The sequence below is a fragment of the Bubalus bubalis genome, chromosome 3, assembly GCF_019923935.1.
Source record: "Bubalus bubalis isolate 160015118507 breed Murrah chromosome 3, NDDB_SH_1, whole genome shotgun sequence".
NCBI lineage: Eukaryota > Metazoa > Chordata > Mammalia > Artiodactyla > Bovidae > Bubalus > Bubalus bubalis.
The window spans coordinates 150257128-150284851 of NC_059159.1; the positions used below are offsets into that span (position 1 = coordinate 150257128).

The 27724-nt window shown below is 51.7% G+C and overlaps 1 protein-coding gene across 7 annotated transcripts in view; it reads left to right on the forward strand.

The window, feature by feature from the left end:
• The window catches only part of SEMA4D (semaphorin 4D), a 143319-nt gene that overhangs the window by 78819 nt on the left and 36776 nt on the right, over window positions 1–27724 (forward strand). For all 7 annotated transcript variants that reach the window (XM_025282114.3, XM_025282113.3, XM_025282110.3 and 4 more), the window contains 12 exons: window positions 2060–2119; window positions 10054–10384; window positions 11762–11907; window positions 14718–14780; window positions 16620–16718; window positions 19734–19827; window positions 20452–20565; window positions 21570–21721; window positions 22980–23155; window positions 23265–23421; window positions 24394–24616; window positions 25661–25776. In XM_025282114.3, coding sequence (XP_025137899.3) covers window positions 10279–10384; window positions 11762–11907; window positions 14718–14780; window positions 16620–16718; window positions 19734–19827; window positions 20452–20565; window positions 21570–21721; window positions 22980–23155; window positions 23265–23421; window positions 24394–24616; window positions 25661–25776 — 1446 coding nt within the window. In that variant the 5' untranslated portion in view covers window positions 2060–2119; window positions 10054–10278. The remainder of the gene's footprint in view (window positions 1–2059; window positions 2120–10053; window positions 10385–11761; window positions 11908–14717; window positions 14781–16619; window positions 16719–19733; window positions 19828–20451; window positions 20566–21569; window positions 21722–22979; window positions 23156–23264; window positions 23422–24393; window positions 24617–25660; window positions 25777–27724) is intronic.

Here is a 27724-nt window from a genome sequence, read left to right on the forward strand (position 1 = left end):
GATGAGAGGGAAGTCTGCGGGAGAGTGGACGCATGTGTATGTGTGGCTGAGCCCGTTTGCTCTTCACCTGAAACCACCACAACATTGTTAATTGGCTGTACCCCAATGCAAAGTAAAAAGTTTCAAGTTTTGGGAGAGACAAAGAATGATATGGTTAGTAATTGCATACAGAGCATGTCTTTTGGCTTCTTCAGTGTGGTGATAATTAATTATAGCCTGTGGGTTGTATGTTGGGAGAGAAGAGAAAAATGGCTGTGGTAAAGGGTGCAGACAGTGGGGCCCCACGGGGCCTCGCGGTTGACTGAGCCGTTAGTGTTTTCAGTCAGGAACATGGGGGCTTGAAGCTGTTTGACAGAGGGGAGATAGGCAGACTTGGCCTGAAGGTGGAAAGTGAGGGTGCCCGCGTGTGCGGTGATTAAGACACACACACACCCACACCCACACCTGCCCTCGCCTGCTTTCTTTCATCTGTTGCTCAATACTGTGAAATTAGAGTGAATATGATACGCGACTTGTCCTCCAACCACAGAACAAGCAGCTCTGGGCTTCTGTTTATTGAAGTGACAAAGACTTACTGAATTTCTAGAAGAGAAGAGTTTTTCAGTTTTATAATTCTTGGTATTCATGTTGTTTACCTAAACCTCTTACTTACGGGTGACTCGCTTTCTTGTTCCCTGAAGTGTCTTCAGCGGTCCCCAGGTGGCTGCTGTGCCCCACCTGCCCGCGTGATAGGAAAGCCCCGTGTGAACAGGTACATCCCACGGTTCATTGTGTTTGCCCACCGCCTGTCCATCAGTTGTGCCAGCCCCTCCTCCAGCATTTAAACAGGGGACATAGGTTCTGTGTCTTGGATGGATATAACTTTGTCCAGGGACACTTCCCTGCTGGCTCATCTGAAGATATTTTTGCTTGTAAATCAGCCATCAGAAGCAGCTGCTGGTATAGGAAAGACCCAGACCCAGTCATAGGAGCACAGCACAGTAGGGCCGGGTGAATCCCAACCATCTCTGCCTGTCACTTTGAGGTCTCATCTGCTGACCCGAGCTGTTGAGCACCAGAGGTGGTCCTGGGTGGCCCTGGAAATCATGTGTCCTGGGTGGACATGTAAGAGAGGGGTACAAACTGATCTCTGTGCAGCAGACTTGATGGTCCCATTCCCCGGGGGCTGTGTGGGAGAGATGAGACAGTAACCGTGTTTCCAGGGAGCATCTCTTATTTCTCAGCTGTCTTAAGAAAAATGGCAGGAATTGTATCAACCCTTAAAGCAAAAGAAAAAAATAATTCCAACCACACAAATTGCTAGGGTTTGATTCCGAGGTTTTAAAAATATGTTGGATCATTTGCAATCATAGAGGGGTCAGCATCCATTTAACCAGCCTCTAAAACCTTTAATCCTACACGGTGACCTCTGGTTTTGCAATTCTGATTCTCTTTATCTGAGAGTCAGTGATCTTATTGGATTTGAGGATTCCTATTTTGAGGGCTCCATCCTGCACTGGAAAGGGGTTATGTATGCTATAGAGACTGGCTACACAGCTGAGGAAATTCTGCTGTTTTGGCTTAGAAACAAAGAAAAAAATGAATTAAATGGATCCTTTAGGAAATCATTTTCTTGTAAATATGTTCTCTGTATCTGTTTTTCCTTCATTGCCTGGTGCCTTTGGATTTCAATGAAGATGAGTTCTAAAGAATACATATCTGAAGTCAGGAGACAATAGATAATAGTTTTTTGATTGATGGACTCTCAGCTGACAGTGACTCTGGCTATTTGAATGGCTTGTTCTGCAGGGAAGTGGTGGTGATCAGTGTCTGGGGACCAGATCTGAACCTGGGTGACTGAGAGGTTATACTTCCTTTGTTCATGGACGAGTGACTGCATACTCCCTCCCTCCTCCTGCTAGCACAGTGCACAAATGCCAAGCCATCCTGGGTCAGAGAATTAGTTGCGGGGGTCCAGAAGTGAAGACAGGAGTTTCTTTTTGGTGCCTTTCCAGAAGTATTGTTGAGTTTATGTGGATAGTTGAAGTGTTTAAATATTCTTGTTTCCTATTATTTTCAGAGCCAAGATTGCTGAAGACTTCTAGAAACAATTGGAAGTTTCGAGAAGGCACAAGATAAGGTAAAATCCCCTTTGTTTCTCAATCTATCTTGCAGTTTAGCCAAGTTGACACCTTATAGAAGCCCCAGTGGGATCCAGCTGAAGGTTGGTCCTTGGTCCCTGTGAGATTTTAGGGGCAAAGATCTGGACTTGGCCACTGCCCCTTGGAGCTGGCTTAAGGGGAAGCCCACAGGGCAGTAGGGGCGCTGCCTCTGTTTTATTTCCTCCCTGTGCTCCTCCCCCTGCCCCGTTTCTGAACTGCAGTCCCTGGTCTAGGCATTGAAATGCCCCATCTTCTTTTTTGGGAGTAGAAGTGAGGCTTCCCTGGTATCTCAATGGTAAAGAATCTGCCTGCCACACAGGAATGTGAGTTCCATCCCTGTGTCAAGAAGATCCCCTGGAGAAGGAAATGGCAACCACTCCAGTATTCTTGCCTAGAGAATTCCACGGACAGAGGAGCATAGGGGGCTACAGTCCACGGGGTCGCAGAGTCAGACACAACTGAGCACACGCCCACGTGGGGGTCATCATGGGGTCTAGTGTGAAAAGAGCACTGTCTGTGCCATCTGCCTTGAAATTGAGTCATTTTGTGATCAGTCTTAATTTTTGTTGATACATACATGGTCAGCCATGTACTTCTAGCTTTCAGTTCAGTTCAGTCGCTCAGTCGTGTCCAACTGTTTGCGACCTGATGAATCGCAGCACTTCAGTATCCTATAGAGGACAGAGATATGCCAGTTTAATTGGTAAAAACAAAAGGCAAGCCTCCCCCTTTCTTCCTGTTATGCTACTCATGTATTGTGGATGAGCAAGTAGGGTTGTCATTTCCTCTGGCTTTTCGATACACCTGCTGCCAGGATGGTCCTTGGTATCTGCCATGTGTGGCAGTCGCGAGAACCAGTTGTGCCAGCTTGGGGACCAGTTTTAATGAACACAGCTTCACTTCTAGGGACACTTTGCACTTTCTGTGTTTATTGGCTGGTTATGTACGTGTACATTTTAAATTATTTGTTCTATTGGGCCAGAGCTCTGTAGTTTGTTAGAGCTTTTCTTTCTGTAGTTGTTAGGAATGTGTGTTTGTGTTCAGTATGTGCTCACTCATGTCTGACTTTTTGTGACCCCATGAACTGTAGCCCACCAGACTCCTCTGTTCATGGGATTTCCCAGGCAAGAATACAGGAGTGGGTTACCATTTCCTCCTCTGGGGGATCTTCCCAACCCAGAGATCAAACCTGCATCTCCTGTGGCTCCTGCAATGCAAGGTGGATTCTTTACCACTGAGCCATTTTGGAAGCCCAGTTACTAGGAATAATTGCACTTATTAGGAATTCTATTCCCAGGCATTTTAAGTATTTTTTTCCAAATATTTTCCCATAGATTGTTTGTCTTTTGTTTGCTGAACACTTTATTTTAAAGAAAGATTCTGGGACGCAGGAAAATTGAAAGTAAGAGTGGTTTCTTCTGTTCAGTACTACACTGAGTTGTTAGAGAATTCCAGTGTAAAGGCCTAAGAGGGTGGAGTCTCTTGTTACTTTTACCTTGTGGTCATAATAAGCATGAAGTATATGCAGGGAAATGAAGTCACTTCTCATTTTTATGTAAATGCAAAGAGGTCAAAGAAATGGCAGAAACAGATTCCTGTTACTTTTACCTTGTGGTCATAAAAACCTTGCAAGAGAAGAAGCCACTTCTCATTTTTATGTAAGTGCAAAAAGGGCAAAAAAAATGGCAAGAGTAGACACCAAGAAATGGGCTGGGTTGTGGAACATTACACACAGCTTCACAGGTTAATGTTTGGGATATAATATAGTCTCACTGACTTGAATATAGTATAGAGGAGGCATAAAAATTTAATATATTAAGTTTTTACAAAGCAATATAAAGTGTTGCAGAATGTCAGGCAGTTCTTTACCATCTGAGCCACCAGGGAAGCCCCACCAGTACCCTCTAACTGCAGTCTTTTAAAGTAAGTTTCTCTCTGCCTCATGGGGGAATGTTTAGGTATTTTATTTAAGTTATATTTCTTTATTAGTGGAGTTAAAACCCTGGGAGTTACTTTTCAATGTAGGAAAGTCTTATATGATTAAGAGAAAATTAAGAATGCAAATAAATTCCATGTTAAGGCAGAACTTTTCAACAGTGTCATTTATCTAAATTTGCTCTCTCTGTAGGTCTAAGTGAGGCCTGAAGCACCAGTTTGAGTGGCATTTCAAATATCTCCTGGTGCACATAGCATCCTTTGGTCCTTGGGGAAACAAGCCTAGGAGCACATCTTGTGCCAAGCTCCCCATGGTGTCAGCAACCCTGGAGGACACACATTCCTCCCCAGGGGCAGGCCGACCAGTAAAGTCGGGCCAGGGGAGGGGGTTATCTTCTTTTTGCCAGCTATCTGGGCTCAGAGACAGGTGCACATGCCGTGCTTGGGCACCGCACACCTTCCAAAGAGACAGTCCATGTGTGAAGTGTAGAATGGTGTTGCACAGGTGGTTGGTCCCTCCCTCCATTGGTCCCTCTGCTGGGGGATCCCTGCGGCCCTACACCCACCCTGCATATGCCCTTCTCAGCACTTGCCCATCACCACTGCTGATTGCTGATTAGTTGGTTGCTTTGTACATCTGTCACTGCACCACCGTGTCTCATTCCTGGGTTCCATGCAGCACATGTGCGGCACAGACGTGCCTGGGTTGAGGTGAAAGAACAAGGAAGGGTTCAGGCATGTGGGGACATCCTGACAAGCTTGTTTGCCCCTGGGAAGTGGCTGGAGGGGAAAGCTGTGTCCTGGACACTCTTCCATTGGGGAAGGGGAATGGGGGTGTTCCAGCAAGACTCAGCTACAAGACTGCATGGCCTCTGCAGCTAAAGTGCTGCTCCCGCGATCCATTCTAAGTTCTGGGGAAACTGAAGTTGAAACAATAAACTGTTTGTTGTGTGTGTGAACAGAGAGCTTCTGAAACCTGTTTCTGATTCCTGAAGGGGCAAGGTCATTTGGCAAGGGGGTGACATCAGCGATACAGCCAGAAGTGGGGAGGAGAGCATTGAGGGCAGGGAGGGGAGGAGGGGGCACAGCCTGGGGCTGGACTAGGGGCTGGGCTGGGGAGGGGAGCCCAGGGTGGGGGACAGCCTGATGATGAGGACGTTGGGCTCCAGCACTGGCAGGGCATGGTTTTTGGGGTGGCTGTTGGGTTCTCTGCCCCTGGCTGGGGAGGGGAAGGTATGGTCAGGTGTGTGTCTTTCCACTGTCCTGGCCACAGGTCCTGGAGAGTAAGTGGGGCTTCACCTGCCCTGTTGGGCAAACCCCACAGACAAGCCTGAGCAGGCACCCCTGCAGTTGTCCACAGTGGTCACCCAGACTCCCCTTCATGGGTTCCCTGGGGGTGCCAGTGAGGGCACTTTGAACATTGGTTTAGCATTCTGTAGCTGACAGAGCACTGACACTTTACATGTGGTGTCGAGTGGTGTCCTCTCTGTGACTCTTCAGATAGCTGGAAAGGTGCGGTGTGAGCAGGACAGACCTCAGACAACACCCTTGGCCCATGGTTCCTGCCTAGTAGGACCCTAGCCTTCAGTCACTAGGCACATCTGGGAACACAGTGCTAGATTGGGACTTGTGTACTGCACATACTGCATAGGCGTGCATGTACACACATGCACACACAGGCATGCACGAACACATATGCACACACGTACTCATGTGCACACACCTAAAGGTATATAGATGCATGAATGAACATGATTAAATATAGGTACATGTATGTCCACAATACACTGAGTGCAGACACATACAGATGCACACACAGTGCATACATGCACATGTATACTCTGATACACACGTGCATGTGTATACGTGTATGCACACACATACATGCACAGACATGAGTATGGTTTCCTGAAACAGCCCTTACCCTATTTTTCTCTGTCCCAACCCCCTGACATGATTCCTAGTCACTCGGGTGGAAGGCTGCTGTGTGACAGGCACTGACAGCCCCTGAGGGATGGGCTCAGAGACCCGTTGGGGTTCCATTCTCCTGACATTTAAAGTGGGGTCGTGCATTCTGCCTGAACCAGCACAATTACGTGTTAGGTAATGGGTGTGACATTGTATTGACCTTGTCTTTCTAATGGGCTCCTGTCTCAGTGTGACACTTTGATGTGGGGGAGGCTAAATGTGCACTCCAGAGCCTCGGCTCCCAGCAGAAACACCCACGGAAGCCGGCAGGATGGGTGCTCTGTCCAGTTGTATCCATTGGAAATTAAGGCTTTGATTCTTAACGCAGCCTCCCATCAGCAGTCTCAGAGTCAGTGTCCCTGGCTGAGTGCATTGAGGCTGCGTGTCTGTGTGCGTGTGCTCTGCGCTTTGCACTTTAAAATTATACAGAGCAATGCACACTTGTTGAAAAAGAGCAAACATCAAACCCTTTCAATATCATAAAGCTCAACATTCGGCCCCCACACTCCCTCCCCCAAGAGGAGTCAACTGTGTGTGACGTGGACCCTCCTGACCTTTGGCTGTTCATGTGCGTTTTTTTAAAGGCCATCTGGGGACACGAGGCAGGTGGCCCTCGTTGTTGTTCAGTCGCTCAGTCATGTCCAACTCTTTGCAACTCCAAATATCCAGAAATGGCTGGGACCGAAAGGTAAAGGGAAATGAAATGGCAGAGGCTGGATAGAAGGTCAGCCAAGTCCATGTGCTTGAGTTTAATCTGAGGGAGAAACATTCCACGTAGGGAAATGATATGCTCTGATTTACATTAAAAACATTATTCTGGCTGCTGCTTCTGTTTGGTAAATGCGTTACAAAGAGGTTGTGTCAGTTTGTAATTATATACAACTGCTGGCAACAGATCTAGAAGAAAAAAACAGTAATTTAAAGAGCTTAATAATTAATTATCAAGTCCAGAGGTAGGCAGGAGAAAGCAGGTGTAAAGTCTTCAGTATGTTGTGTGGGTCCTCAGTTTTTCTGGATTTCTACTTGGCTGTTCTTAGAACGAGATTTTTATCTTCATGTACCTTCATGTTCACAAGGTGGCTGGCAGAGCTCCAGCCATCAAGTTTGAGTTTCAGGCAGCAAAAGGAGGAAAGGCTGAAGCCAAAAAAATAAATAAATAAATAAATAAAGCTGAGTCAGCCTCCTTGAAAAAGCTTTCCTGGAATTCCTACCTTCTCTAACTTCTGTTCACAGTTCTTTATCCAGAACCGCCGCCAGGGAAACTGGCCAAACTGCCATTCCTATGTAGAATCAAGGTACTATTAGAATGAAGGGACGTGGGTTCTGGGACAGGAAGCCAGCAGTCTCTACCCCATGAAGCAAGAACAAAAGCAAAAGTGAGGGGGTGGGAGGCTGTGGAGAGTTCAGGGTGGGGGATGAGCGTTGCTTTTTTTGACCAGTAGTGGTGGACACGGGCCTGGGGATGAGCTCAGCGCGCGTCTGGTGCGTCCCAAGCTGGTAGCATCATCCACGCTGACAGGTGTCCCCCAGGGCCTGGGTGTCCAAACAGCTGCGTAGGATTTCTGTGGGTGTATTTAGTCTGCACTGGACACTCTGGGATTGCTGAATGAGTCCCATTCGGAGCCTCTCACCTGGCCTGGGCTTCTGGACCCACCTTGTACCTCACTTCCCTACTAAGGGCTGGAGAGTAGGCACCCCACCCTGGGCCCAGGCTGAGGGGGACGTGTGACCCACATGGTGGGCCCCTGTAAGACTTGGCTGCTTGTGAGGCAGCCCTCTCTGCTTCCCCTGCTAGCCTCCTCAGCCTCCTGGTGTGTCTGGTGTTGCGTTGAGTGTGGGCTGCGCCCTTGTCGCTGAGTGTCTGGGCTACATCCCCGTGGGCTTGGCCTGTAGCCCAGGGCCCGTCCTGTGATAGCTGTGTTGGTGCAAAGCCGTGCCATCCATTCATGCATCAGCTGTGGCTGCTTTCAAGCCACTATGCCAGGCTCGAAGGCCTGGGACAGAGTCACCGGGAATCAAAAAACTGAAAGTAATGCTCATCCAAGCCGTTTGTTGACAAGAGGTGCCCACCTCCACCTAGGATGGGCCCGTCCCTGGAGGAAACGGACTAGGTGTACTCCTTGATTAATAGGTACGTCGGGATAGAGAACAGACGCTGGGTGGAGGCAGGGAGCCTGGCCAGGCCGCCTTCGGGCTGGAGGAGGAGGTGCAAAGTGGTGCCTGAGCAGGGAAGCTGGGCAGGCAGATGTGGCCTGGCCCCTAGTGTCTGGCCCTTGCCCAGCATCTCCCCCGTGGCAAGTGCTCACCATGAAGTCCCCTGTGATTCCTTCCTTGGTGAAGTGGAGCTGGGGTGGTAGTGCCCCTTGTTACACATAAAAAGTAAGTGCAATTAAAAAAAGACCCCCACCCCGTCCCCCCAGAGCATTGTGGAGGGTGAGCTGTGCTCCCTGCTAGGCTTTGGGAGCCAGACAAGCACACCAGGGGTATGAGAGATAACTACCCAGGCAAAATGAGGAAGGAGCCAGGAGCGCTTCCTGGAGGCGGTAACTTAACCAGGTCAACAGGAAGCCAAAATGTCTCCCCAAACCCTCTTGAGTGGTTTCGTCTGGTTTGATATGTCCGAGGGCAGCAGGACAGGCAGGTGGTCAGGCACTGACCTGGGGCAAGTTGAGGGAGGTCTGGGGAGGCTGAGCCAGGAGAGGACTGCTGCAGAGGGAGTGAGGGGCTGGCTGTCCCTTAGACATCCTGAGGAGTGGTCAGGAGGCTGACAGTGATGGTGGGGGCAAGGGGAAAGTTCTAGAAAGGGAGGGCCTCGGGGTGTCAGTTGGACCGTAGATGTGGAAGTGGGCTGGCTTGGTGGGGGTGGAAGGAAGAGGAGGAGGTGAGGGTGACTGACTCGTGGGGGAGGGGAGAGACAGCTGCTCCCCCATTTTGCAGAAGAGGGTGCTTAGCGTGAGGAGGGGACTGAGTGCCTGTGGGCTGCGCTGAGGGGCCCTGGGGGCAGCCTGTAGAGAATGCAGGGGTTCCGCTGCACTCTGTTCCTCACGTGTGGTTTGCCAGGGTCCTGCCTCTGCTCAGGCCAGTGTTTTGCTTTAAACCTTTCCTGAGAAGCCAGGAACGAGTCCATCCCAGAGGTTCACTGGGTTCCTGGTGGGGCCTTGGGTCATAGGCAGACCCCAGTGTTATCGATAATTGCTCCGATTCACTGATGTCCTCAGGTTCACCTGCAGGCATATTCACCATATTCACCTCACATATGGTGCACGGTTTGAGCAGGCAGCAGCCGGACTTAGGCGGTCATGGGGCAGGGACAGAGGGTGGGCGCCAGGAGACCTGGGGACCCCCAGCCCCAAGTTTCTCTGTTAAGCACAGGCCTGTTCTTTCCATGAGGTGGCATCAGGATGGCCCTGTCCCTTGCAGGAGGTCAGCTGTTCCTGCATGACCTGGCCCTACGTGTGTGTATGTGGTGCGTGTGTACATGTCTGTACTTATGCACATGTGTGATTGCACAGGTGTGTGTGCTTACACATTTCAGCCTCCACCCAGCTCTCTGGTCTTAGCTCTGGCCATCATCCTTGATGAGTATTACAGGAACTGGGAAGCCAGAGTCTCCACGGGAAACTGAAACCCCAGTTCCGTTCCCTTCCTTCCCATCACTTAACCAGCTGCGCACGGTGCCCACACAGGGAAGAAGCTGGGCAGCCAGGCATGTGTTTGTCCCGCTGGTCGGGTCCCTGTGTCAGTCCTGCATTCCAGGCCAGTCTGAGGAGCAGAAAGCCCTGACTGTAGCGCCTTCTGGGGTGCAGTGTCTGTGTGGGGCTGCCCCCTCAGGAGGCCCCTTACGTCTCACCACCCTGTTCCTCCGTAGAAGAGTCCGTGGCTGAGGCTGTGGCGAAAGCAGAGCCATGGGCGGGGGGTAGGGGCGGGGGCGGTGATGTTGAGAGAACATAAAGCAGGCGTTGTTGCCACACATCCTGACTTGCATCCTTTCCTTTGCACTTTCTTCCAGAATTTCTTCAGAAGGCCGTAGAGCAGCACGGCCTTTCACGTTTGCACTGGTGGAGCAGCCGACCTCACCCAGAGTGAGTGCTGAGAAATGCGGGGCCTCCTACCTCGTGCCACCCACCAGCTCCGGGCTGCGCTGTGCCTCTGAGCGGCCACCACCGTGATCCCCGCTGTGGGCTCCGCTGCCCGCCAGCATTTGCTGCTGAAGCCCCTGCTGAAGCCCCAACCAATGAGGATGTGTGGCCCTGTTGGGGGGCTGCTCACCGCCCTCGCCGTGGTGTTTGGGACGGCTGTGGCATTTGCTCCCGTACCTAGGATCACTTGGGAGCACAGAGGTGAGGGCAGAACGGTGGCAGGTGCTGGCGGTACCTGACGGGGATGGGCGCCCTGCTCCCTGCTCTGGTGTGGAGAAGCATGGGTGCCCTTGGCTGCTGGGTCCGTATTCTTGGCCCTTGTTTGTGGACAGAGGGCCTGCACCCCCACTTTGGGGAGATGCTCTGACACCTGGAGACACTCGCAGGGCTTCTTCTTGGCCCCCTGATTTGGTTTCTAAGTCAGGAGGCGCGCGTGAAGGAAGTTTATCTTCTTTGTGCCTGACGACCTTTGGTGCACACTGCCCAGGCACAAACCACACCGAATACTGTTTGTAGTAGGCAGTATGTGGAGCTGAGCTTCAGGCTAATTGTTTCCATTTGCTCTTTATTGGTTTCTCTGTCATTTTCTGTCTTGGGAGCTCTGCCTTGGGACCCCACAGTCTTTCTGACTCCGTGGTCCTGAGTGAGCTGTGCGTGCAGGACTCAGCTGTCTTGCGCAGAATTCCAGGCACTGTGTGCTAGGAGAGACTCTACCCCACGCACATCTTTCTTCAACGCTGGAAACTTGGAAGAGGAAAAAGCGAGAACACCTAAACCTTCAATAAAAGCAGAACTTGGTGATACGTGGAAAGCCAAGTTTAAAATTGATGCTGGGGTGGTCAAAAAGAAGAAATAGCTCCCTAGGAAAGAGTGTCAGTACATTTATATTACTTCTAAATAGCTAGTCCTTAAATTCCTCATATTCATAAATAGCTATTGATGCAATTACCTAATAAGTGAAAAAGTCACCTGCTACTCTGCTTTGTTAAGTTTGTGGTGGTGTTATCCTTAGAAAATGCTCGGTTAAATCACTGCAATAGATTTTTTTTTTTATAAGACTTTGAGATGAATGATTTTTTCTGAATAAGAAAATGCTAAATAGCTATATTCTTTATAAACCTCATCTGTGGGTGATTAAATACACATAGGTAAGAGTTTGATGGGAGGCAGAGGGAACCGCACTTGTCAGCAGTTTAAGGTGTCTGGTCTGAGTTCTCCTGGGACATCATAAGGTCATACTGCCTGAAGGTCGTGTTCCTAGAAGGTCACATTCCTGGGAGGTCACACTGCCGGGTTTGGAATGCAGCTGGGCTGGAGGGAGCAGGAAGGAAAGTCATGCCACAACACTGGCCAAGCGCAATGGCTACATGGTGGCCTCACACTTGGTGGCGGCCTCGTCGGGTCTGTTGCACCCAAAGGTGCCTGAGTTCTGGCCTTGGCCGGGCCTGGCCACCATGGCAGTAGACCCCAGGCATGGCCCTGGTGGGTCGACAGTGCACTCAAGGGAGACTGGGTGCTGCGGATGTGTCCAGGCTCAGAAATACCTGATACGTTCTCCTCTTGCCCTGCCCTCCCCAGAGGTACAGCTGGTGCAGTTTCACGAGCCGGGCATCTTCAACTACTCGGCGCTGCTGCTGAGTGAGGACGAGGACACCTTGTTTGTGGGTGCCCGGGAAGCCGTGTTTGCCTTAAACGCTCACAACGTCTCCAAGAAGCAGCATGAGGTATGGTGTGGGCTTCCTGTGACCCTGCTGTCTTTTTCTTTCCAGCCTTTTCTCCTCAAGTCCATACACTGGGCTCTTCCTGGGGTGGCAGTCCCTTTCTTGGCCACGCAGCCTCACCCCAGTGGCCAGTCCCATGGACCGTCCTGCACAGCCAGTGAGCAGCCGCCCTGCCCACCAGGGCCAAGGGCACTGTTATCCAGAAGCTCCCCTCCTGCCCTGTGTCCACGAGCCCCATCTCAGGGTGTTTCCCTTGGCAGCCTCCGTCCTCCCCAGGCTGGCAGCTCACCCGGGGATCACCCTCTTTTTATCTTGGATTATTGAATGTTTTACTACGGAAAATCTCAGGCACACACGGGAGCAGAGGGAGTGATATGATGACCCCTGTACCCCCTCGAGGCTCCTGCAGGACAAGGGTTCACCCCCATCCTCTCATCCCTGTCCTTATCCTCTGCTCCCTGTGGGAGCAACTCCCAACCTCATGTTCTTCATCCCCAAAAATTTCCCAGAGCATCTCCTAAAGGTAGGGACTCCTTTTTTCTTTTTTCCAGAATATCATTATCGCATTCTAAGAATTAATGTCATCAAATAGTGTTCAAATTTCATGGACTCTCACATTAATGATGCTTAACTATTCAGTTTGCTTGGGTTGAAATCAGACTGTTTCTGTGGCCGGGCACTCTGCCATTGAATCTCCATTTGTAGAAGCTACCCTCGGTCCACTTGCTGGGAAAGCTGCTTTCAGTCCTGTCAGGCCCCCAGTGTTGGGCTGACTCCTGTGAGAGGCAGGATCCTCCTCCCAGGTGGGCATTCTTCCTCTTGACCACTGTAGTCTAGAGCACACCAAGAATTGCAGAATGGGACATTTCGCCCCTACCTTCTCCATCTGTGCACTGGAATATTGTCTGTGAAGGGGAACTGCCCATCGCCAGGTATTCACATCTCCCAAGGCTAGTTCCCATGGAAATGGCAGGATCAGAGCTTAAAATCTTTGCCTTTCTTTACTAGTTTTCAAATTAATGAGTAAGCTCTCTCTGAAGGGAGACAGTAGGTTTGGAGACTGTTTTTAGTACGACCATGACTCGTGGATTTAAACATTTGAAGTGTCTTAAGCCATTGCAGCCAGACCCTCACTCAGCGCTCAGACTGTCCCCTGCTAACCTCTGGCAGTCTCTCCTAGGCTCCTGAGTCCTTAAACACCACGCAAGTGGTTGGTGTAATTTTCTTGTTTTCTGAAATCAAGCTGGCCCACACTCATCTTAGGCATTTTCTGCCCCAGACCTCTCTTATTTTCCTGTGTTTGTCTTCATCTCCAGAGGCAGGCATAGTGCTTAGTTTCTGTTTCACAGAAATGAGATTGCAGTCATTATGCTGTGAAAATAAAGTGTTTAAAATTATAAGGCGCTTAGAGCAGAAGGGTGCTCACGGTCTGACTCCCTCTCAGCCCTACTCCTGGTGTTGGTCAAACCCCACTCTCCTCAACAACTTGGGCCAACACCGCCTTTCAGAATCTCATGCTGGGAGCACCCTGGTTCCACTAGGCACATAGATGCTCAGTTAGAGTCTTTGTTGCTCTGTTAATGCCCTGACGGTGGCCCCTCAGACTGACCAAGAAGCTTGGGCCCTGTTGATGTGAAAGAGAAGAAAAAGTGAAAGGACCCCAGGCCAAGCTTCAGTGAAACCCCCGAGAATGTGGTTAAGGGCCTGTCAGAGTTCATGTTCCCATATCTTCAGGCATTGCCTGTAGATGACGAAATTGTGTACATTTTAATTGCAAAAGAAAGTTACTGTTTGGAATGGGACTTTGTTCTGCTTTCACTCGTCCTGGTCCTGATGAGGGCCCCCCTTTCTCTGAAGACATGTCACTGGGGGGTTCACATCACTGCTGTGGAGAAGCTCCTCCTGCTGCTTCCTGACTCCCTAGTGCCTGAAGCCAGCTTTGGTTTTCTGGGGGGAAATGTATTTTGGTGTCAGAGATGGACTATCACATGGGCAGATATGGCTTCTGGGGACGGTGAGGCAGGAGTGTGGGAGCCTTCAGTGAGGCAAGACTGTTGCTTCCCTGGGGGGTAAGGGGCCAAGGCGCCTGCCGGCCTGAGTGCCTGCCCACCTGGTGTACATGGAGCAGGAACCCAAGTCTCAGCAGAAAGACGCTCGACCTGAGGAAGCTGCTTGGCTCCATCTCTTTCACCTGCTGCCATCACAGAAAATTTAAAGCATCGTAACCCTGCTGTTCCGCTGAGCAAGTAAACATCAAGACTTTTTACTGGACTCGAAAATCACTTTTGAATGGTTGAAAACACCCACTTGATGTTTGAAAGTGCCTGTAGTTTATTTAGGGACTTCCCAACTGTCCCATGGCTAGGATTCTGCGCTTCCATTGCAGGGGGCAGGGGTTCCATCCCTGGTCGCTGAACTGAGCTCCTACATGCTGGGTGGTGCGTACCCCGCTTCCCCCAAAAAGAGAGAGAATGCCTGCAGTTTAGGTTTTTGATGATTAATTCTCCCCACTTCAGTCCTTTTGTTTCTGCAGTTGTTTTGCAGTGAGTAATGGTCATCTGGGAACTGCCTTCCAGGCCCCCTTTCAGGCTGCAGGGTGAGGATCACAGAACACTCTTGAAGCTCCTGTTGCTCACGTGCAGCAGTGTCTGCTCTGAGCCTCACTTTGTAATCGGAGGTGTTAATGCCTCGGGGAATACCTGTGTTTCAAATACCAATGTGTGCTTTGTAAACTGTGTATTTATATACCAGTCTGTCCTTTTTATTAAAGGGGGAACATGCACTGAAATGGACTCTTTGGTTCTTCCTCACAGGCTTATTGGAAGGTTTCAGAAGATAAAAAAGCAAGATGTGCAGAAAAGGGGAAGTCAAAACAGGTAATTTCTTTTGCAAGCTTCAGAGACCACCCGGGGAACGGCTTACTTGTTTTACTCTCCCCAGTGCCCCGACTTGTGCGGAGTAGCCCCGGAGTGTTCATTGCTGCTTATCTTGCAGGTCACCTCTCTTTTCCGAAATGGTGAGCTTGGGGCTCTCAATGCCAGTGCCAAACATACCAGGCTTTTGAAAATTACTTTAAAGTTGATCTGAGTTTAATTGGTCCGAATGGCCTGAAACTTTGACTATAGAAAATGATGTCTGATGTTTGCCGGCTAAAGGTGTAAAACACAGGGAGGGCTTGTGCTTCCCTTGAACAGCAGTGGCCTGGAGGGGTTGCTGTAGGATTTTTGGGAACATCTATCCATTCCTGGAGATTCTGCTCCTTCTCTAGGAGATACTAGGCACCTCAGCATGGGGCTTCCCCGATAGCTCAGTGGGTAAAGAATCTGCCTGCAGTGCAGGAGACTCTGAAGATGCAGCTTCAATCCCTTGGTTGGGACAGTTCCCCTGGAGGAGGGCATGGCAACCCACTCCAGTATTCTTGCCTGAAGAATCACATGGACAGAGGAGCTTGGTGGGCTATAGTCCATGGGGTCACAAAAAGTTGGACACAGTTGAGCAACTAAGCACAGCCTGGTCCATCTGGGGAACACTGGGCTGGATGTCCATCTCCCTCCAGAATTCTGGGTTACCACCACCTGCTGGGCCCATGTCAGAGTCTCAAAGTATAAGAGCCCCATCTTCCCTGGTCATTGGTTAAGACAGCTCAGTTATGGTCTGTTTCAGTAGTTGGTGGCTAATTTCAAAACAATTAAAATTTAAACAAAAACAGAAATTTTGGCTAAACTTTTTTTTAGCAAAATACTAAGCACTGTCACGAAAGTCACTAAATTGGAAACGAGGGAAAATGCAGGCCTTGCAATGTAATAACAGGTGTCGCAGGGAGTTATCTTAGACCTAAGTTACAACAGGCACTTGGGCTGGGCCCACGTGGAGGTCGTACAGCGGACAAGGGTCCCTCCCAGTTCTTTCATGGAGTACGAATTACTTCCAACCAGTTTAAAAACAATCATGGCAAAAGAAACCTTTCCTGAATGGAGATAATTTCAGATGCTACCACATATAATCCCAGTGCATTTCAGCCTAAAATAGCCAAGTGGGTTCCTCAGTGGCATCTGGTTTTCCTGATGGGCCTCTCTGATGTACAGCCAGGCTGGGAGCCCCTCCTTAGTCCTGCCTCTCCCCTGAGCTGGGCGGACTGGGCACACCCCTCTCCTGAGCAGCAATGTTTCCAGTTGCATGCATTAGGGTGTCAAGGGTAGGGCCCCCCAGAGAAAAGGAAGGCAGAGGGAATTCTGCACAGCACACCCCTGCATGGGTCTGCCATCATAGTGAATGGTTTGTGTTCTCTGAGAGCAAATGCATTTTTTCCTGTGCTGGGTATCCACTGAGATTCAGGGTCAGCTCGCCTTGCTTTCTGGCCAGCACATCTTTGCTGCGTATAAATCAGTGACTGGGGTAAAGTCCGTTTGGCACCTGACAGCGGCCCATGAACCCTGCAGAAATTGAAGCACACGGGCCAGCTGCACATGTAGGATTGCCCAGATCTGGGGTCAGATCTCATGGAGCCTGGCCGCACTGTGCCAGGCAGAGCAGGGCTGGCCTGTGGAAATGGAAGGCATCTGAGGCCTGAGGTGGTCAGCGAGCTATGGGAGCTGCTGTCGGGCATGTGCTCAGAACTGGCCCCTGCTCTGGAGCGAGCAGGGTGAGCCGTTGGGATCGTTGGCGTCCGGTGGAACCTGCACAGTGCTTGACCCGTGCGTGTCTCTTCCCTGTAGACAGAATGCCTCAACTACATCCGTGTGCTGCAGCCACTCAGCACCAGCGCCCTTTACGTGTGCGGGACCAATGCGTTCCAGCCAGCCTGTGACCACCTGGTAAGGCATGCGGGCACCCTGGTGGGTGGTTGAAGTGGAGTGGGGCTCGAAGCAGCGCCGAGTAGGCTCTACTCTGCAATCGAGGAGGATTTTTCTCCTGCCACCCATGTGGGAATTGGGGCAGCCGTGGCTCCCCACAAGGCCTCCGCCCCCTCAGCAGCCCCCTCTAAGCCTTCCTGTCTATAAACCACCATGACTGAGGGCGTGTATGGGGCAGGACTCATGGGGCCACTGGCCCATAGTGTGGGGCTGGCAGTGGGGTGACCTTCTGGGGAGGCCAGTGTTGATGAGGAGAAGCACCATCATGCCCTGATCCAGCGTCTTGCCTGTTTCTCCGTGACATGTTTTGCATTTTGTGAGGAGGCATGTATGACAGAGGCCCTGGTCAGGTGGAACAGTCAGGACTTTTGCTCCTGTGTGCTAGGATCATGTATGTTATGGGCTGAATGTTTGTGTCTCCCCAAATTCAAATATCGGAACCCTAATTCTCTGAACGTGATGGTATTTAGAGATGCAGCCAGTGAGGAAGTAATTAAGGTTAAATCATGTCATGAGGATGGGGTCCTAATCCGATAGGATGATGGCCTTTTAAGAAGAGGAGGAGGCACCAGAATCTCTCTTTCTCCCACTACGTGAGGAATGGTGAGAAGGTCTGCAAGCCAGGACGAGCTTCCTCACCAAGAACCCTCCTTGCCAACAACACTCAGACTTGCAGCCTGAGAACCATGAGGCACGAATGTGTGTGGTTGCAGCCCCACCCCTGGTCTGAGGTCTTCATGGCGGCCTGGGCTCACTAGGACAGCACGTCTACCACTCTGGTCTTGGGGTACCACCATCCAGTGTCAGCTGTTGGGGTGCAAGTTGTTCCCTGATCCTCTTTTCTGGAATCTGCCCCTCCAGGGAGTGACAACATGATGCCAGTGGGGGTGAGCAGTTTTAGAAGCAGGACCCGTCTCTCCCTCACCCATGTCCTTCCTTGCCTCCCCCTGAGCCTTGTCAGTCACCTGCTGTGGTAGCGTCCTTGGGAGAGGGACCCCCCACTCTCCCGCTGTCCTCCCACCACTCCTGATCCCCTTGCTGACAACTAACAGGAAGGAGAGAGCAGACTGGGCAGCAGCGACTCACAAGAGACTCTTTTTACTCAGATAATCTGATGAATCATTTGGAGCAACCACAGAGAGAGGGGAGGAGTGTTTTAAATGCACTTCAGATTCAAAAATGAAGCACATTTTCTAGTGTTTGTCCCTGATTTAGTGAGTACCTGCCAAGTGTAAAGTATGCTAGAATAGAAAACTTAGTTTGCTAGAACCCTAAATTCAACATGAAGGATTTCATGGCTAAATTCTGCTAGTCAGATGCTCAGAGTATGGAATTTAAGCTTAAATTCCACAAAGATGTCAGTTGTGGAGGTGAGGGAATCATGTATTTCATTTAAACCTAGACCTGGAGACTTCACTGGTGGTCTAGTGGATAAGAATTCGGCTTACAATGCTGGGCACTTGGGTTCAATCCCCAATTGGGGAACTAAGATCCCACATGCCTCAGAGCAACTAAGCCTGTGCTCCACAACTACTAAAACCGTTGTCCTCTGTAGCCTGCATGTTGCTTTGTGACGCAATGGAGATGCCTTGTGCTGCAGCTAAGACCCGAGTCAGCCAAATAAATAAATAAGTAATAAATAAACTAAAAAAAAACCCTAGACCTATTTTTCCCCAGTGTTTTTAAAAAATTTTCAAGCCAAGGGAAAAGTTGATCATGCATGTGTCCTAACTACGTAGACTGTACAGTTGGGAGCATCCATGTATGTGCTCACGTGTGGACATGCTGAACTGGGACCCGTGATCCCTGAATGCTGTCACCCGAACGTGATCTAACCTCCGGTCCCCATTCAGCTTCCCAGCCGTCGTGCAGAAATGCAGTCCGTGAATCACACTGAGTGCACTGTGTCCCCAGTTCACAGCTGCTGACCTGGGAGGTGGCAAATCTGAATATTGCTTCCATCAGTCTGTTAGCCATGCCCCGAGCCCTTTCTGCTCTGTGACTGTGATTGTTTCCCTGGCTCTGACAGACAGCGAGGCCACTAATCCACCCGTCACAGTCGGGATATCCATCTTCTTAATCTCCAGGCTGTCAGGTGGAAGATGGTACCCCACTTTCATGGCCGTGTGCTTCCTGGGTTGCTGGCAGTACACACACACTTTCTGGTCTGCACTGCCGTTGGGTTTTTTCTTCTCCAGCTTGCTATGTTTTGACCATTTTCCTCTGAGATGCTTTTTTACTCATTTGTACAAAGGTCTCACATATTCAGGGACGGACACGCCTTGTCTGTCATTTTGCTCTCATGTCCCCCACTTTGTCACAGTTGATCTATCTCATTCTTTCAGTGGACAGACACCGTCCAGTCCTCTCTGTGCTGGACCTGTCTATTTTTCCCCTTTCTTGGCTTTGAGCTCTCTCGCCGGGTGCAGAGAGATGGTCCCAAGGCTGAAATGGTCACCCATTAGTGCAGCATGGCTCCATCTTTAACACTCTGGTCACCAATCCATCTGGAGTGTGTCTCGGTGGGTAGGATGTGGTGGAGGTTCTGGCTCCTTTTTTCTGATATCTGTTCATTGGATAACCTGCTCCCCTGCTGCTTTGAAGGCATCTTTACTGATGTTAAAAGTCTGCGTATGGCCTTCCAGTTCCTTCCGGAGCACACCCTGTGTTTGGTTTGCCCTGGCTGTTCTGCGACCCTAGAGACATCAGCATTGACTGTCTCTGTCTTACAGGGGAGTCAACTGAGGCTCTAGGACCTTGAGGGCTCTCGAGGGTGTCAGAGGGTGCCAGTGTGATAGAAGGTGCCAAGGTGCTGGCCTCCAGACCTGGGACAGCTGGTGACAGCATATGTGCTGTCCCCTCCATCTCCCCAGAAGAGCAAGTCTGAAGATTAAATGGTCCAACAAAGAAGCATGATCAGGATGACTGCAGGACTTCAGACATTTTATGATACTCTTCCTTTCTGCTCAATTATAGAACTTAACATCCTTCAAATTTCTGGGGAGAAATGAAGATGGCAAAGGAAGGTGTCCCTTTGACCCAGCACAGAGCTACACGTCTGTCATGGTCGGTGAGTCCTGCTCCCGGTGTCCGTTCCCGGCTTGGCCCCCCTGGACCCAGGCGGCCCCATTCCTCCTCCTCTGCAGTGACCCCCTCTGCTTGGTGCCCATATTCACCGTCCACACAGAAGGTCCAGGAGTCTCTCTATAGAGCTCTTGGATTCGTCGTTCAGTAGGGTAAATGGCCACCTCTGCAGTCTTCTGGTTAGATTTGGGGACAGATTATTTTGTATCTGTTGCCTGTGCAGACCACCTGGATGAGTCGGCAGGTTGAGGGAAGCTTCTGTTCAGAGGACGTTTGTGACTGAGCTGTGGCCTGCCTTGAACTGCGCTCGCACACCCAGGGCCAGCAGGCCAGGGCCCCCTGTGCACCCACTGTTTCGTTTGTGATTTTACTGGATGCAGGAATTGCTTGTCGCTTGTTGTCCCAAGCAGTTTAGCATGGAGCACAAAGTCCCCCACGTCCAGAAATGAAACAGAAGACTCAGGAAACAGAAACATGCACCCAGAAGCAGGGCGGTGGTGTCTCTGTTCCTTGTGTCAGGTGGGAAGGAGAAGTGGTGCTGGGGCATCGCTGTGTCACCAACACTAACTAGTGTTGCTCCCTTTTCCTCTTTCCTCCTGGGTCACTGAAGACGGAGAGCTTTATTCCGGGACATCGTACAACTTTCTGGGAAGTGAACCTATCATCTCCCGAAATTCTACCCACAGTCCTCTGAGGACGGAGTATGCAATTCCTTGGCTTAATGGTAAGAAGCGGGCCGCGTGGTGGAAGATGTGTTTGTGCTTGGGGTGGCTCCCTCTCTACCAGAGCCCCCGCTCTAGTTCGCCCTCTGCTGGCTCCCAGCCTCATGGGACGGTATCTGCGGCTCACCTTCCTGTGTCTTGGGGTTCATGTCAGGCCCAGTGAGGTGGGGATTCTGGAACCACTCGGGGCTCCACTGCCAGCATCTGGGGGCTTGTTTTCTTCTCTGCTAAGTAAGTTGGTTGTGTGCTAAGTCACGTCTGACTCTTTTCAATCCTATGGACTGTAGCCCACCAGGCTCCTCTGTCATGGGATTCTTCAGGCCAGAATACGGGAGTAGATTGCCATGCCCTCCTCCAGGAGATCTTCCCGACCCAAGAGATCAAACCTGTGTCTCTTACGTCTCCTGCATTGGCAGGCAGGTTCTTTACCACTAGTGCCACCTGTGAGCTGGCTTAATCTTGCCTTTACCCTTCCTTGAAAATAGATCTGGAAGGCTCAGATTGACAAACTTGGGCTTGTTAGATCAGCACGTGACATTGTACCGTTCTCTCTGGATGTCACGTGTCCACATTGGATTCGCAATCAGATGGCTCACAGCTACTCACAGGAGACTTTTCTCCTGGGCACTGGCCAGCCTGCTAGAGCCTTGGGGCACCCAGATCTGGTGGTCAGGAGTTTGTCTCTGTTAGGGATGGGCTGTTTAAACCAGCAAAGCATATTTCCCAGTGAGTCTCTAGGGATGGTGGGGTCTGGCTCCCTGTTACCTCCAGGCTGCCTGCCAGTTTAGAGATCCAGCCCTCAGTTCTTGGGCTGGACTGGGAGGCTGTGTATCAGAACCCCCACCTCCAGCATCTCCTTAGCCTGAGGAGGGCAAGATGGGCCCGGTCATCATCCCTAGGCCCTGGAGTCTGTGTGGGGTATGGCACAGGCAGCCTCCCACATTCTTACGGGGGGTGCCGGGGCCCTTGATGTGCATGGGGCTAATCATAGCGTCCGTCCCTGCAGAGCCCAGCTTCGTGTTTGCTGACGTGGTGCGAGAGAGCCCGGAGGGCGAGGACCTCGGGGACGACAGGGTGTACTTCTTCTTCACGGAGGTGTCTGTGGAGTACGAGTTTGTCTTCAAGCTGATGATCCCCCGGATAGCGAGGGTCTGCAAGGTGAGCCCACCCCCGCTTTTCTCTTTGGTCCCTGCACTTGGGAAGAGAACGTCACCTGGGCTCCACGCTTCCTCTGAGGTGCCTGTCTCCTTCCTCATATTCATCCACACCACAGATAGCGATGTGGATGGGCTCTTGGGCTCGGCCTTCATCCTTCCAACAGGTTGCCTTGGGGACCACAGGAGCACCGGCCCGTGTGTGACAGTGACTGGCTTTCTGTCCTCAGGGCTCTGTTCTTAACACATTCCTTAAATCTCTCCCAGTTTATAGGAAGTTAGTTTTCCTGTACTGTATTAACCAAAATCTATCCCTGGTGGCTCAGACGGTAAAGAATCCACCTGGAATGCGGGAGACCCAGGTTCAATCCCTGGTTCGGGAAGATCCCCTGGAGAAGGGAATGGCAGCCACTCCAGGATTCTTGCCTGGAGAATTCCATGGACAGAGGTGGCTGACAGGCTACAGTCCCTTGGATCACAAAGAGTTGGATGTGACTAGGCAACTAACACTTCCACTTTCACATTGTAATTAGGGGTTTTTCCATTCCAACATAAAGGTTGGGGAGTGCGTTTTCACTGTGTCCAGAGTGAGTATGGACACTTTCAGTTTCATGATCTTCTGTGTCCAGTACTCAGAGTTTCAGTACTTCTGTCCAGACCCAGTCATGTTAGGAGTGTTCCATGATTGTTGCTTAGTGCTCCATTCACTAAAAAGTGCTTTGGGGAACCTGATAGGTCCAGAGGATCTCAGCAGATAGCTTGAGAGCTGGAAGGAAGTAAAAATCTGATCTCCTTGAGGAATGCCTTTTAGGGGAGACCTCGTCTAAGCACACTGGCCAGAAACAGACTGGGCAGCCTGTGTGTCCACCAGCCCCTGGCTCTGCCGGTCACTCACAGATGGGTCTTGAGTCTGGGGGTGCATGTGAGCCAAAGGGCTAAAGCGGTGACCGTGCAGGAGGACAGCGGGGCTTCTGCTTCGTGACGCCGAGGGCGGGCGGAATCCAACAGTTGTTCTGTCTGCAGTTGGGTGACTGCTCATTGAGGTGTTGTTGTGGGTTGGGTTTTGTGCTTTAATCCATGACCTGAGCTGGCACGGAAGGGGTTGCTAGGGTCACTGGTGGTCTGCAGCCGGCTTTCCTTTTTGGCCTCAGCTTCCTTTCACTGAGGCAGAGCTGCTCGGGGCTGGAGTACATCCCTCGTCACCGGCTCATGTTTGGGGGGAGCCTCCCCTCCTCTCACTGCACACGTATTTGGGGTTCCAGGGGGACCAGGGGGGCCTGAGGACCTTACAGAAGAAGTGGACCTCCTTCCTGAAGGCCAGGCTCATCTGCTCCCGGCCGGACAGCAACCTCGTCTTCAATGTGCTGCGGGATGTCTTCGTCCTTAGGTCTCCGGACCTGAAGGAACCCGTGTTCTACGGGGTCTTCACCCCGCAGCTGTGAGTGCTCCAGGCGGGCAGGGGTGGGGTGTTTTCACCGCACTCTCCTTCCCCCGACCCGTGCCCTGCCCCCTGCCTCAGGGCAGTCACGTCACCCCCTCCTCCTCAGGAACAACGTGGGGCTGTCGGCCGTGTGCGCCTACAACCTGTCCACGGCTGAGGCGGTCTTCTCCCGTGGGAAGTACATGCAGAGCGCCACGGTGGAGCAGTCCCACACCAAGTGGGTGCGCTACAACGGGGCTGTGCCCACGCCACGGCCCGGGGCGGTGAGTGGGCGCAGGCTTCCCCCTGGGAGCGGGGAGGGCCGGGGGCAGGCCTCTGCTTCCTGGGTCCTTCTCATCAGCATGCCGTGTCACAGCCATTGCTGTAAACTGCCCGAACGAGAAGGTGCTCTGGCTGCCACCGGATGTGTTGTGGGATTAACATTGCACAATAGAATTAGATCTGTTTCGTTTTCTGTGTGTTGCAGAGAAACATGATTTCTTGGCAGAGAGATGAGCGCTACTCTCCATTCGTTAATATGAGTCACATTTTTTATTTCCCTAAAAGTAGTAAATTTTATGTAGAAATTGGTGTGGGTATCTAGGCTGATGTGGAGGCATCCATTTATGATGGGCCTGGTGAGCCGGGCTGTGTACGTGGTCCACAGGTGGGACTGTGACCTGGGAGAGTGGCCTGAGGCTTGGAACTCCCTCCCAAATCCCAGGACCGTCCCCCTCTGTGGGTGCACCTTTGCTGGCGGGTCAGTTCTTTTCCTGCATGTCATTAAGCAAAAGGCATTCACCTGTGGTTGTGAATTTTGGTGTACACAAATTAGGAGCTAGGACAGAAAAAAGGACCTTCATGCTCTCGACCTTTATTCTGTTTATATTTATAACTGGACTGTTTTTAGCCATTTTTCCAGGCTTATCTTCTGGGAGAGCTATCAAAAGAGAAATGTGTTTCAGTTTCAGACGTCTGACACGATTTTTTTCATTTATGAGTTGATGAAAATAACTTCATTGACTATGTGTCACGAGACACTATTGTGTCCTGTGGAGAAAAAGACAGTTGCATTGCCTACCTGCTGTATAACTGTGTCTTTAGATACCTGGGGAAAGGTCAGTTCAGTATTTCCGTCTTGACAAGAAATCCACAGTGTACTCCCAAGCTGTACACCTCGGGGAAGCCTCGACTCTTGTGTGAGCGCATGCTGCGTGCCCGAGTGCCCACGGTAATGGCTGATCTATTTCCTGCAGTGTATCAACCGGGAGGCACGGGCGGCCAACTTTTCTAGCTCGCTCAACCTGCCGGACAAGACCCTGCAGTTTGTCAAAGACCACCCTCTGATGGACGACTCTGTGACCCCGATAGACAGTAGGCCCCGGCTGATCAAAGGCGACGTGAACTACACGCAGATTGTGGTGGACAGGGCCCGGGCCCTGGATGGAACCATCCACGACGTCATGTTTGTCAGCACAGGTGGGTCCCTGGGTAAGAACATGGGTACGTCCAGTAGTGGCTCAGTGGTAAAGAATCCACCTGCCAACGCAAGAGACACAGGTTCAATGCCTGGGTTGGGAAGATCCCTTGGAGAAGGGAAGGGCACCCGCTCCAGTGTTCTTGTCAGGAGAATCCCACAGACAGAGGAGCCTGGTGGGCTACAGTTTATAGGACTGCAAAAAGTCAGACACGACTTGAGCAACCAAACAATAAAGTCCAGCTAATCTCTGCCACACGGAGCCAGCATCTCACCCAGGTGCCCGAGTAGTGGGAGGATTTGTTAGTGTGTGGGAGGATTTCTGAGAAGTCCCCACACCTGGGTGGCTTCAGATCTCTGTGACCATCAGAACACCTGGAGCACCAGTTAAAAATGCAGGTCCTGACCCAGATCTAGAAATTCAGGTCTGATGGGTCTGGGCTGGTGCAGAGGGAGGCCAGGTGGTGCCATGGAGGCGAGGTGAGAGCTGCAGACAGGCACGTCCTGCCTCCCTGAGTGAACAACTGGGCTCGAGACCTGTCCTGACCTGCCGTGGGAGACACACCTCTTCTGGTGGCCCGTAGATGCCAACACAAGTTTCCTGGAATGGAAATGGTGACCAGGCAAAAGAGCAGCAGCAGCGGGCAGGCTCTGTGGTCAGTCCTGGGTGCTGCCCAGCCACTGGCTGCCCCTGCCTGGGGCTCCTGGTGGGCTGGCACCCCCAGAGGCCTGTGGTGCCTAAGAACCACGTCACATTTATTTGGATGACACAGTGTTGACCATTCTGATGGGGAGTATTGGACTTAACAAAGAGCTGTTTATTTTTTCAGAAAAAGATGGGGATGACCCATGCCAGCTGGGTGTCCAGTTGTTTATTTTGCCCATGACTCTTCCCTTTGTGGGTCTAATGCAAAAACATCATCTGTTTCTAAGCCTCCTGTTGGGGAAGGTGCAGGAGGCAGAAGGGTGACTGTTTGCTGCTGTGGCCAACAGCGCCAGCACCGTCCCCTTCTCCTGGGGACTGACGTGCAGCTTTCACCTTGCAGACCGGGGTGCCCTGCACAAAGCCATCAGCCTTGAGAATGACATCCACATCATTGAGGAGACTCAGCTCTTCCAGGACTTCGAGCCCATCCAGAGCCTGTTGCTGTCTTCCAAGAAGGTAAGTCCCCGGGGGCTGGCAGGGCGGCCCCACATTTCAGTGACCTCAGGGCGGGCTGGGCCAGGTAGGCCCCGTCGTCCATCTGGCCCAGATGAACCTACCTTCAGGCTGTTACAGAAAGTTCTTCCGTGAGCTGTGGGGTACAGGGAAGACAAAGTGAAAGTGTTAGTTGCTCAGTTGTGTACAACTCTTTGTGACCCCATGGACTATAGCCCACCAGGCTCCTCTGTCCTTCAGGATTCTCCAGGCAAGAATACTGGAGTGGGTTGCCATTCCCTTCTCCAGGGGATCTTCCCGACCCAGGGATCGAACCTGCATCCCCTGCATTGCCAGGCGGATTCTTAACCACTGGACCACAAGGAAGTCCCAAAATTTTCATATGTCACAAAATGTTAGTCTTTTGATTCTTCTTCAATTATTTGAATATGTGAAAATTGTTCTTAGTGGGTGGGCTGCCCAGAAGCAGCACGCCGGCTGGATCTGCCCTGCAGTCCACAGGCGGTCCTCAGCTGTGCATACCAGGTGGCCTTTGGGAAACGTGCCTCCCGGTTTACAGCTGGGGTGGAGAGTAAGGAGCAGAGTGCGGGCCCGGCTTCATGTGGCCTCGTCCACATCCAGCTCCAGGTGCATGGCTGTGAACCTGGGCGGGCCAGTCCTGTCTCTGTTTCCTCCTCTGTGCAGTGAAGTTTGGCAGCCTCTGGGAGGGTCCTGGCCCTGCCCTGTGACGTCCCCCATGCTGTAGCCCCTGGGCTGATAGACTCTAGTCAGCACCAGAAATTGGCCACCTGGCCACACGTCACATTCCCTTCTGCTGCGGGGCCCCCCATCACTCAGCCTCTCCCACCTGTACCCCGTTTGTAAAGCCTGGCTTAGGGGCACCAGGCTGGCCTGTCCCTGCTTCATATGACATCGCCCTGTTGTTGAGATTTTCCCTCTGGACCCACAGCACTCCTGAGCTTTCCTCCCTTCATGCTGGAAAGAGGTCATTCCTCTGGCCTCCCAGAACATCCTCCCTGCCCTGGGTCCTGGTGGGAGCTACATGTGGCTTGTAGGGCCCAGGCTCAGCCCTTCCTCAGCCCCGGGGCCATGGGCAGCAGGATTGGGCCCCTGACAGGCAGGCGAGAAAGAAAAGAAAGTGACGTCTTGGTCAGGCTTGCATTGCAAATGCTGCACGTGGGCTTTCATCCTCTCCCCTTCATCATGAGCTTGAGGAGTTGCGTCTGGTTCTCAGTCTCCTGTTGCAGGGTCCCCTCCCCTCTCAGCCCCTGCAGTGTGTGTCTTCTCCCTCCAATTCTGAAAGGGAAGGAAGACGGAATAGCCTGGTGGAGTTAGGCTCGCAGACTTAGATCTGTGCCTCTCGAGCAGGTGCTTTTGGCCACCCTTCGCCATGCCCTCCTGTACAGTTTGTTGAAATAAGGAAACCCAGGGGCCCTTCTGGGCACTGCCGTGTGGTTCAGGTGCCTCAGCCAAGCGCGCTTAAGGCCTCCAAACGGTCAAATACTCATCAGAACCAAGGCCGGGCCCCCAGTGTGGACATGTGGTGAGAACAGGGCTCAGCTCTGTTCACGAGACATCATTCCCGGACCCAGCTGGCCCTGCCATCCTGACCCAAGTCTTCGTGGTCACTGATCCCATGGGAAGGATGGGGGCAGGATCACCCACTGGAAGGTCTCACAGGTCAGTCCTTTGCTCACTCCCTGCAATCAGGAATGGTCAGGTGGCCTGGGAGGGAGGCTGGCACCCCAGAGAGGGAATCGCCTTTCCCCACAGGAGCCCCCATTGCTCTGGGGCCCGGCTCATTTGCCTAGAACAGATGAAAACGCATTGTGCAGTCATGGGGTCCCACACCTCCTGGGCTGGTGGGCTCAGGGTGGCTTTGGAATGCTGGCTGTGCTGCCATGGCAGCAGGAAGTGGCTGTTTAGGGTGAAAAGACACCAGTTCCTCCCT